Raw genomic sequence first — 11,823 nt, 5'->3', positions numbered from 1 at the left:
CTTGCTTTCTGCAAGTATGATGTCTGTTATACAGACAAGATGTTTTGTACAAGCGTAATGTCTGAATAAATAATAATAATAAATAAATAAGTAATAAATAATAATAAATAATAAATAAATAATAAATAATAATAAATAGTAATAAATAATAATAAATAGTAATAAAGAATAAATAAATTTATTATTAATTAGAAGAGGGGCCAGCTACGTCAGGGTCTGCAGCATGTAATCTTAAATAATTTTTATTTTTCTTACAAGGAAAGGGTCGGAAGTGTCCCCCTCCGATTTTAATGAGCTTTGAATATGTTGTAGTCTAGATCAAAATAGGAGACACGTATTTTTTTATAAGTGCTGAGTCGGCCGTTAAGGGGGTGAAACACCTTCTTGAAAAAAATCGATTTTTTCATTTCTCAGCGGATACCGTCGAAGCGATAAGAGATATAAACAAAAGTTTCAAATAAAAGTTTTATGGTCTTTAATGTACTTCAAAATCATGTAATCAGATTTGTCGAAAATGTCATATTTTTCGAAATCCCCCCCCCTCCCTTTTAATGTTTGAAAATTTTTAAATTTGTCTCATAACAAAACTTATAGCTCATTTAACGACAAATTCAATCATATATAATAAAGTTGTATTCCGAAGTCATTATATATATGTATATGGAAATATTACATAAAATACCGTACATAATTATTGCATACAAGAATAACAAATATTCATGGTTGATATCGGTTACAAAGATGATGATCATGAAAGAAATGATTTATACAAAGGGATTTTTTACACCATGCGCAAGAAATTACAGCAATTTCACCGCAAATATCACATATTGGTTTTAAATTAGTTTTGAAACAAAAATCTACTGGTGTATCAAATTCTTCTGGTTTCTTTTCTAAATAACCACTTTTATACCATGCATATTTGAATAAATTTTTAAACCTTGGTGATGAAAATTGATTATGTGTTAATGATTGTAATTTTAAAATATTGTTTCTTGAATGAAGCTTGACGTCAAGATCTAAAAGCATGATGGTATCTGAAAAATGTCTAACAAAATTTTTCCATAAACGAAAACCGAATACATCTAAAGGTTGTATTTTTCCCGTTGCTCCAGCTGGTATAGTTAACAAATTAATATTGTCTATAAAATCTGGTTTGTTTCTTTGAATTATATCAGGACAATGACCAGTCCAAGAATCTAATAATAACACTGATTTTGGTCCAACATTTGGAAAAAACACTTCTTTTATCCAGATCTCAAAATGATGCGATGTTAATTTTCCAGATTTTGATGCCATGACAAAGATATTATTATCTTTAAACATTGTTTCTTTTACTATTGGACCAAATGTTCCAGTAGGTTCTTTTAAAACAATAAACAGAGGCGATAATAATCTACCATCAGCTGAAACAATAGGTTGTATAGTATAACTATGTGTAGTTGCTGATATGGATTGTACTATGCGCTCTACTTTTTTAATACCAATAGGTGATAGTGAACGACCGGAATGAAATTCTAATTGAAATCCACTTTGGTCCGAATTATATACATTTTCAATTCCATATTGTATAATAGAAGATTTAACATTTTCGATAAATGACTTGCTTCGTGCTTCTAAATCTTTGTCTGACGCTAAATTTTTTTTTGTTATAAATTTTGTAATTTTTCTAGATACGATATTATGTGCAAGCTTAAACCTTTTTACCCATGATAATGATGCTGTAAACCCAAGTAGATTTACTTCCTTCTGTGCGCGAAGAGCCCATCGAGCAATATCAATGTCATGAATAATTATTCCCTTTTCAATACCTTCATGGAATTTATTTAACGTATATGTTGAAATTTCTTTCAGTTTATCAAATCTGTTGCCACCTTGATTTACTTGCTGCTCCCATCTTCTTAATTGACGTAATGACGTGACTTTCCGAAATCTATTTCTTATAGATGCAAGAGTTCTTGACTTTTTTGTTCCACTTCTCCATAACTCTACTGCATTTCTTTTATATTCTATTGGTACAGAATCCGCAACACATTCAATTTCTTTTACAAAATATGTGTCTTCTTCTCTTTCTTCATCAATTACAGGTTCTACTTCAGGTATATCAAATTTGTTTTGAAAATCTAATGATGATTCTTCATAAACTTCAAACGCTTCTTCATACATTGATCGAAGCATATTTTCCATCATGTCTTTTGTTTCATTTTCATCTGTTGTAACAGGACTTTCTGGGAATTCCCCAGTCATATACAGTGCAGTGTATAGCAGTACTGCTACATTTCTTGGATTAAACATTATCTAAAAAAATTATTAACATTATGTATATTTGTTTTATAAATATTAGCAAAAAAATACTTATTAGCAACAAAAATATTTTATTATTTAATGCGTATTAATAATTTGTTACGTTTTCCGAGTTTCATGAAAAATAGAACAGTTTTATCACATAACTTAAATAAAGTAATAAAATATTAATTATAATTTAAATACATTAAAACAAAACAGATAAACCGCAATTTTGAATGAAGTGTAAGTAAAAGCAAAAAACTATAAAAGTTTTAAAAATCGAAAAAGTACATACATACTGTATTGTTGTGTGCGTGGGGCACAATTGTTTTTTCAGGATAACGGCTAGTCTTGTTAATTAACTCGAGCACTTGTTAATTATTTGATAACTGATTTGTGACTGTCCGCCGCTTCTAGGCGGTGGCTTTTAACGCCTCCGGTTCTGAACGATTATCGGAGGAGGATCGCGCGGTGGCATGACCAAATAAAATCATTGGTTATTTCTAAAGTGGCGTGATCAAAATGCAAGCGAAGGAAGTCCGAAGACTTCCTCGCATTTTATTGCAATTCAGCGCTATTTCGAGAGTGATTTCTTCCTCTGTTTGATGACTTGGCCGTGTGATACTGGCTGTATCAGCACTTCGGGCAGCTGACTTTCTTATCGCGACAGTAGGGAGAATATACCGGTTCTAATCCACTTTTTCCACGGGTGCGAGAGAGAGGTCTTGTAGAGCGAGAGAGATAGAAAGATATCTGAGGGGCAGGGTGACGGCGGCGCGGGTGAGCAGGGGGGGTAGGTAGGGCGAGGGGAGCCGCTCGCCGTCGGGTGGGTAAACGGAGGGTCGTGACGTCACGCGGCGGCGGGAGGGCGAGGGGGCGGCGGGGCGAGGGGGGAGCGGACGGAGGGTAGGGCGAGGGGGCGAGGGGGAGCGCGGGGTCCGCGCCGGAGCGAGGAAGAGGGGGGGAGAGCGCGCGTCCCTGGTTACGGCGGGCGCGCGTCCCTGGTTGCGGCGCGTCGGAGCGTCTCTGGACGCCGGCGCGCGATAAGCGGCGATCGCCCCGGCGTCGGGCGCGTCGCGCGAGATAAGGCGTTAATAATAGAGCGGATGTGTTCGACGCTGCCCTGGAAGAGATACGACGTAAGATTTATATAACGTACGATTTTATACAAAATATTATTTTATACGATGTATAATGTACGATGTATATTAGATTTATTACGAGCAGGAGGAGGAGGAGGGAATTCCTCGCGAAGCGAGGAGAGACGAGGGCGACGTAAATCTAGAAGAGAGAGATAATAAATTATGCGTACAATTTATTTATTCAGTTATTCGTTCATTTATTACGTCGCGAAGTAACGCGCGTAGATACATGCGTACGTCGAGAATAACGTCGGTACTGGCGATCGTTTCGTCTTACAAATTGTGATAGAGTCCGAACAGCAGAGCGTGCAACTCGCAGTCGATCAGATCGTTCGCGTTGAAGTGCTCGTGCCGGCGAATCGCTTCGGGAATATCGCCGGGGTGGTCGGTCTCCGTCGCGATATCTAGAAAACGCGATAACTTGGCGTCCACGGTCTCGAGTACGCCGGTCAACGACGCGATGATGCGATTGACGCACAGCTCGAGAACGAACAGCGCCTTCACGGTGGATTGCGACAGAGCGATGCGATTCTTCGGCGTCTCGAAGCGCAGAGTCTTCAGATTGTTTATCTTGCCGAATCGAAGCGTCACGGTTCCGACGATTATGGACGTCGGAGGGCGCGCGACAGCCTCGTCCAATTCGTTCTCGAAATACGGCAGTATATCGTTGCGCAGAGCGAGCAGATCCTTCCACATGTCGGGCGTCAGAGATATCTCCTTTCCGTGGCAGTCTCCTAGGACGATGTCGACTCGAGATTCGCGCTTCACGGCTACGGCGATGTCGATATATTTGTACGCCGTCTTGGTCAGAGGATATCGTCTTCCTAGTATTCGAATCGGATGTCTCGCGAAATTGATCTCGCGTTTGAACAGCCAGTTTCTATTCCATCTGTAAAAAAGACGACGTTATTATGGAGAAATAGCCGATCGAGGCGGAGATCGAGAGCGCTCGGGCGAGGTGACTCGCGCGTACTCACTCGTCCTCGGTGTACAGTCGCGCTTTCTTGATCACGGGCGGAGTGTCCGAACGATCGCGGGTGGTATCCTCGTCCTTGGCGGAAGCCGCGTAATCGTCTCGACGATTAGACGGGACGACGAAGGGGCCCGTCATCGGCGGCGCCGACGGAGTCGCGGGCGTCGCGGACGAGTCCCCGAACACTCTGCGATACTCCTGTCCTAGTCCGGCGAACATGATCGGTCTCGCGAACAGAGCTTCGATGTTCGTAGGAAGACACTGCGGTGGCGACGGCGTCGTAGAGAGAGATTCGTCGTAGACGTCCGTTGAGAATCGAACGCGCGTTAATCGCGAGTATCGTTGGAAATGTCGCGCGCAACGATCGAGACGCGTCTTATATATGTACGACGCGATCTCGATCGTCGTCGCGAAATCTTTATTCTCGACGCGCGCGTTGATTAATGCAGCGGAAGCGGTTTAGAACAGCGGTTTAGAACAGCATATTAAATGTAATCTTAACGTTAGGTTTCAGGATTTCCTGATCTTAGTCATCGTCGTCGTCGTCGTCGTCGTCGCCGCCGTTGCGCGGTCTTTCGAAGGACGCGTATTCCAGGCGATACAGCTTGGAGACGAGTTCGCTCAATCGATGCAGAATGCCATCGGCTGGGCATTCTATTCCCAGTATGCTAAGATCGAAAGGACCGGCCGAGATTATCGCGTCGAGGAACTCGCTGTACGCGTAATAGTCGCGTTTCTTCAGAAAATAGAGATTACCGTCGACGTGACGGAAGGCGGCCGTTATCGCGGGTGGTATCCCGGAAAACGTGTCCCGCAGAGCGCCGTGCCTCGCGACGGTCATCGCGCAGTCGTTCATCTCGGCTATCTTATCGTCGTTGTATATGACGTAACTGCGCCCGGCGTGCGTGTTTATCGCGGCGTTTATCCTAGCGTCGCGGGGAAATCCGACGTATTCGACGGATCTAGGCCATCCCGCTTTAAGATGAAAATTCGAATCGGCGAGGTAGACGTAGTCGCCGACGAATATCGCGATATCGCCCGACGGTCTCTGATACACGGCCGATACGCGAGTGAGATTGCGGGGGAGGAATTTAAAGTAGTCGGCGAACGAGAAGGGCGCTCCGTAGCGTCTCTCCCTCATATCGACGGGCCACACGTTGCGTTTACGCGCGACGTACAGGCGACGATTCATGATTAGCGCTCCGTCTACGCGCTTCAAGGCGCATAGATCCGTGGTATCGGAGGGAACGAGCGGCGGCTCGACCGTTCTCGCGGTCGTCGGCCGAGCCGCGGCCGCCGTCGTCGTCGTCCTCGAGGCCGCCGTCGTCGTCGTCGTCGTCGTCGTCGTCGTCGTCGTCGCGGTCGTCGCCGCGGTCGTCGGTCGAGTGACGTCGACGATCCTAGGAGTCGTCGTCTCTCTCGATCCGTAGAGATTTCGCACGTTTACGACGTCCTCTACGCTCAGCCTGAGCGGATATCGCCTTTCCTCCGAAGGCGTGTACGCGTACATGACCGAGTCATTCCTCGTACTGTGAGTCAGACCCAGAGTGTGACCGATCTCGTGCGTCAGCGTCTGAAGGAGATACAGCCTGTCCGACGAGGGCTTGGTCAGCGTGATGTGCCACGGCTCCGTCTCGTCGACGTGCACCTCGGTCACCTGATCGGGCTCTCCCGTCGGAAAGAACGCGTGAGCGACGACCGATCCCGGTCCCGCGAACGGCGACGGGCACGAGCCCCCGTTGTCGCTGTTCTCGTACGCGTGAGCGCCGGATTGATAGGATATCAGTATATCGGGGCGCAGGAAGTCGCGCGAGAACGTCAGAGCGGATTGCTCGGACCACAGAGCGAACGCGCTCTGAGTCGTGCGCAGAGTATCTCTGTTTGCTAGTTTGAAGTTCCACGTGAGATGCGCCCTCGGCCACTTTCTCGTCAACGGGCTGTAGGCGCGAATGTCCGCGACGCCGCATCGCGGCCTGCGCATGACGCGAATCGTTTCCACGGTCAGAACGCCGTTTCCCGGCAGACCGTAGTATTCCTGAAACAACGACAGCGCTTCGCTCAGGGCGGTCGCGTTGTCCAGTAGCGACGACTGCTGATGATTCTCCTCGTTCTCCAGAAAGCCGTAGGTTCGAAGATAACGGGACGCCTCCGCGACGTCATCGTAGGTCGACGTCGCCGCGACGGCCGCGAGCAGGGATATCGTCAGCGCGAGCGATAACGCGACGCGCGTCATGGCTCGTGCGAGACGCGCGGGGGTCGGGACGGTGGCGAACTATCGCGCGCGCGCGCGCGCGTCCTTCGGCGATGCGTCGTCGTGCTCCGCCGGAACGCGAGAAAGCGCGAGTACGAGGGAGAAGGAGGAGGCGAGGGGAGGGGAGGGTACGTACGCTCGGACGCGCGAGAAGGATGAAGAAAGAGACACAACGATGACAAAAAAAAAAAATAGAAAAGGGATAGGAGAGATACTCCGGGACGCGCTAGAGAGGTGATCGAAGAGAAACGACTCTTTATTCGTGGAAAAAAAAATGATTTTTTATTTGTACAAAAAATTATTCCTCATTCTTGACTGTAAATATTAACAAGTACAATCCCTTGCGCGCGGGATGTTTTCGCGCATGTTTGTTCGAACGTAAAATCGAACCATTCGACGCGATATCGAAGCACGCGATACGCGCGTGTATATTAGTCTCGCGATACTTGTCGGAGGACAATGAGGTGAATGTAGCGTATCGCTCGAGTAAGAGATGTTCGTATAAATGCCGACAGGGTTATAACGCTTAGTATAACGCTTAGTATAACGCTTAGTATAAGGCTTAGTATAACGCTTAACACAATGAAGTAATTACACGGCCGATACGCGAGCTTGCGGGGGGGGGGAACTCGAAGTAGTCGACGAACCTTACATTACAACATTATATTGGAACGTTCCAACGTTCGAGAGAACGCGGAGGGTCTTCGAGTTCTCCTTCGCTGAATTGTGCGACTGAATCGACGATTACGATGTACCGTTGTTAAAACTTATACGATTGAAATGTACGACTGTTATATAAGGGGTGGAGGACCCATTTCGAGCGATCCGCTCGAATATCTCTCAGAGAACGACCTGCGAACCGATATCGAACGACCATTTAAAAATAAAGTAGCTGCAAAAACATGATTCGCGAATGAACGTATCGCGATATCGAGCCTCGCGCTTACCCGTATAACCGCGCCCGAACGAGGCGAAACGATCGCGGGGGGGAGCATTCGCGAATGAACCGTAAGAACCGTAGGAACCGTGAAAACCGTAAGAACCCTAAGAACCGTAAGAACCATACGAACCATAGGAAGCATAAGAACCGTAAGAACCCTAAGAACCGTAAGAACCGTAAGAACCATAGGAACCGTAAGAGAACCGCGAATGACCTAGGAATCGACCGTAAATGACCCGTAAATACCGCTGTAAGACCGGGTTCCGCGACTCGAGTTAATCGGAGTTTAATACGTTGAACTGGGTCCTGATTGGTACATTCGCTACTTAAACTCGGAGTAACTGGATAAGTATTTACGAGTCGATCGTAAATACCTCCCAACGTCATAATGGAATATATGAATATGGGGGGGATAAAATTACGACTGCAATCACCACGACGACGACGATGACGACAACGACGACGAATCTCTCGCGAAGACGCGGTGAGTCCGATCGACGGAATGAGCTCGGTTCGCGCGAGCGACGATGAGTTTCGACGCGCGCGAAGATCAATCTTAAGGGATAACTTTGCATGCGATAGTAGTCTACTTCAATAATGCACAGTCTTCGACTTCGTCCTTCGGCGCCGTCCTTCGGCGCCGTCCTTCGACGCCGTCCTTCGACGCCGTCCTTCGACGAGACGTCTGAAATACGTAAAAGCTGCGTATTAATGATAACAATACGTATGGAAAGACGCGAAAGGAGAGAACGGCGCGTTATACCAGAAGAGATCGGGGTACCTCGGTTAAAATCCTTCGTCCTCCGTACGGACGGAGCTCGTTTCCTCGAGCGAGCTCGCGTCGCAGTACCATATCTCCACGGGGGAATCGTCGTCGCAGAAATCCTCGGTTTTAAACGCGCGATCCGAGACGAGCGGCTCCATGTCGAACAATCTTCTCAGTCGAAAGATGTCGGCGTAGATATCAGGGGAGCGCCTCTCCCATTCTCTATAGGACGGCCGGTCGCACCATAAGGAGTTTAAGAATCGCCGTTGCTTCAGTCTCGCCTGTCGTATCCAATGTCGGCGACGTATGTTGACGAATCCATAGATCTCAACCTCATTCTCGAACTGTGAAAAAAAATATATACGTAGTATTTTTTTTCCTCGAAGGAGAGCGAGAGAATAAAGAGACGAACGAGTACTTACGTTCCACGTTACGGCTATATTGAGGATCGCGTCCATGAGATTTCTGATGTACTTTATCTTCCACAGGCACATCCACGGCGTGAACGTGCATTCGCGAAGCATCCTTCGCAATCGCGAGATTTCGTCGCCGCTCATCGTCGTTCGCGTGAAAAAAAAAAATAACTCCGAGAACGAATGCTGGATACGTTAGGAACAACACTCGCGATATCGGACGCACTCGACGACGAGATCGCGAGACTCATTCTGAGGAAAAAACGGTCTCTCGGCGCTAATTTATACCTGCGATATCGCTATCGCCGAGTCTTTGTGATTCCGTCGAATGCTAATGTTAACGCCGTAATCTAAAGCGATATGAACGCGGTAATTTAATTTAATTTAATGAGGCGCGATAAATTCTCGATCGCTCCGGAGGAAGTGCCGGAAAATACGTTCGACCGCGTACGCGCGATACGAGTTTATTCGCTGATTAACATTATTTTAACGCTATTTTAATATTATCTTGCATTATTTTAATATTATCTTAATATTATCTTAATATTATTTTAATATTCGTAGTATTATTATTTTAATATTCTTAGCATTAATATTCGTAGTATTATTATTTTAATATTCTTAGCATTAATATTCGTAGTATTATTATTTTAATATTCTTAGTATTAATATTATTTGAATATTATTTTTTTCTTAGCATTAATATTATTTTTTTTCTTAGTATTAATAGTATCTTTCTAAGTATTAATAATACTTTTAGGCAGGGTGATAAGTCGTCGATAAGAGTACGCGTAAGACTGATGTACGACGCGTCTCCGTTCACATGTCGCGCAATTGATCGCGTCTCTCCAACCACCAGTCGTGCAGTTTGCACACGTTTTCCAAGGCGCAATTCTTCGAGTGATAGCCGCAACGATAGACGCGAGTGGCGGCTAGCGTTCGAAGGGGTCCGATATCCTCGTAATCCGCGTCGATGGTCTCCATCGTCAGGTCGAGCCGTTCCGCGACCTCTCCCGCGATGTCGGTCAGCCACCTCTTCTTCTCGAGACCCTTGACGTAGATCGTCACCGCGGCGTTCGACGCGAGATCCCTCGACGCGCGATATATCGCGTCGCGAACGATCTGTTTCGCGTGCCTATACTCCACGTGTCCGTCGGTCCAGTGAAATTCGTGATGATTGAGAGTCAGCCAACAGGCCTGCGACTTCTCGCTCTTCGTCAACAGATTCCACGACATCGGCGCGCGAAAGACGTGATGCGTCAGATCTCTGCCGTTCGCGAGTATCGCCATCTCCTTCGTCACGAATCGCTCGTTGACGACGAAACCCTGCAGATCTATGAAGATCGGCGGGGCGATATCGCTCGCGAACGTCGTCGCGGTCATCGTCGCGAGATACTGACGTTTATTCGCGTCCCCCCCCCCCCCGATATCTTCGCGGTTTCGAGTTTCCTCTCTCCCCCCTCCCGTCCGACGCGTCGTCTTACAGGATCTTACGCACGACGTTCGTCAACGGATTGTACTCCACCACGCGATCGTGAATGATTAGACAGTACGCCGTGGTGTTAGAAGGAACGTTGTCCTTGCAGTCGAATTCTAGACGAACGTCCACAGTGGCGCTCTTAATCGCTTCGTTTTGGCGGGAACAATCTATCACCGCGAGCGGGCCGCAGTATAGAAATTTGTTCATGGTCAGGAGCGTCTCGTCGCTCGCGGATCCGTAATACGTTCGTCGAAATCTCGCGTAGGCGTCGTACAGTACGGCGATTTTGTTCTTGTCGAAGTCCAAATTCATATCGTCGTACGGATAGAAGTCGGAATTGAGATACAACTTTACGTTGGTCAGATTGCACGCGTCGAATCTGGAAGCGTCCTGCGACAGGACGTTCTTCTTTCCGGTCTGCAACGCGAAGATGACGTAACGCGGTTTCTCGAGCTGCGTGGCCGCTTTTACGGCCCACGAGTGTTTGGTCGTGCTCTGCAGGAGCGGAAACTCGTAGAGATCCCACGAGCGAAAGGGCGCGCTCAGATATCTGCCGCTGTCCAACGTGCGCAACAGCGATAATTTGTTGACGTCATTCAGCACCACGTGCGGCACGCGCCACTGTATCTTCGCGAGCTCGACTCTCGGCTCGAATTCCTCGCGCGATATCAGACAATTGTTGTCGTTTCGCGCTCTTATCAGAATCAGCTCGTGACGCGCGTTGATGACGACGCGCCTGTAATCCTCGCAGAAACCTAGCAGCGTGTCGAGAGGAACGCAGAAGTTGAAGTCGCCCGTCGACGCGACGCCGCTCGGTCCAGTCGCGAGATCCCATCCGGCGTTCTTCAAGATCTTGCCTCGTTCGGCCGTCAACGAGACGTAGTTCTTGATCGTGCTGGTTATTCCGACGTTGCGATTACGATCGATCTCCACGCCATCGAGCTCGTAACGTATCTCCTCGAACATAAAGGCGACGCAATTGTTCGCGAGCCACGCCGGCGTCGAGGGCACGGACGGCTCCTTGGAGGCCGAGGCGGACTTACCCGATTCGCCGCTCGACGCGGGCGGCGGATTGTTCCTCGCGTGCAGTCTACCTTCGACGTAGAGAAAACTCTCGCACGGCAGCGTGTATAGGTCCTGCTGTTGTATGGGTATTCGTATCTCGTCGCTGTATCCGAAAGTGGTGTTGGCGTACGGATTGTACGTGTGACTCTCGATCTTCACGATGCGATCGTCGAAGACGGGTTCCCCACCGATGCTCAGAATGTCCCTCATGTCGTCGAACTATCGCGCGGCTCTCGGCACGACGAAACCCATGGATCGCAGAAAAGCGACGTTGGCCGCGGACAATCTCCCGACGCTCCTCTCTCTCGAGCGCGCGACTCGAGTTCCCGCGACGCGATCGCGGTCGCCGCCGCGACGCGACGTCGCGACGCTAGATTCGCGCACGACGAGCATCGCCCCGTCTCGCCGCGCGCTCTCTATCGTCTGCGCCGCACGTGCAGTCGAATCGAGATCTCCTCGCCGCGGAAATCGATCAATCGACCGTCCTGATCGACGACGCGCAGCGAT

The 11,823-nt window shown here is 47.9% G+C and overlaps 3 protein-coding genes across 3 annotated transcripts; all 3 read right to left on the bottom strand.

Moving 5' to 3' along the window:
- Positions 1 to 3,701: 3,701 nt before the first annotated feature.
- Positions 3,702 to 4,625, bottom strand: LOC112639154. The gene is made up of 2 exons (XM_025412232.1): positions 4,406 to 4,625; positions 3,702 to 4,317 (listed from the first exon to the last, which is right to left on the bottom strand). The coding sequence occupies exons 1-2, from the start codon at positions 4,618 to 4,620 to the stop codon at positions 3,702 to 3,704; spliced, it is 831 nt and encodes a 276-aa protein (XP_025268017.1). The 5' UTR covers positions 4,621 to 4,625.
- A 302-nt stretch (positions 4,626 to 4,927) lies between these two features.
- LOC112639153 (matrix metalloproteinase-24-like) lies at positions 4,928 to 6,634 on the bottom strand. Its single transcript, XM_025412231.1, has 2 exons — positions 5,849 to 6,634; positions 4,928 to 5,449 (listed from the first exon to the last, which is right to left on the bottom strand). Exons 1-2 carry the CDS (start codon positions 6,632 to 6,634, stop codon positions 4,928 to 4,930), a joined length of 1,308 nt encoding a protein of 435 aa, XP_025268016.1.
- Positions 6,635 to 10,251: 3,617 nt separating this feature from the next.
- Positions 10,252 to 11,526, bottom strand: LOC112639155. The gene has a single exon (XM_025412233.1). It carries the CDS (start codon positions 11,524 to 11,526, stop codon positions 10,252 to 10,254), a length of 1,275 nt encoding a protein of 424 aa, XP_025268018.1.
- Between the last annotated feature and the right edge of the window lie 297 nt (positions 11,527 to 11,823).

This window comes from Camponotus floridanus, unplaced genomic scaffold (assembly GCF_003227725.1).
Source record: "Camponotus floridanus strain SB8 unplaced genomic scaffold, Cflo_v7.5 scaffold495, whole genome shotgun sequence".
Taxonomy (NCBI): domain Eukaryota; kingdom Metazoa; phylum Arthropoda; class Insecta; order Hymenoptera; family Formicidae; genus Camponotus; species Camponotus floridanus.
This window is presented reverse-complemented; position numbering and strand designations above follow the sequence as displayed.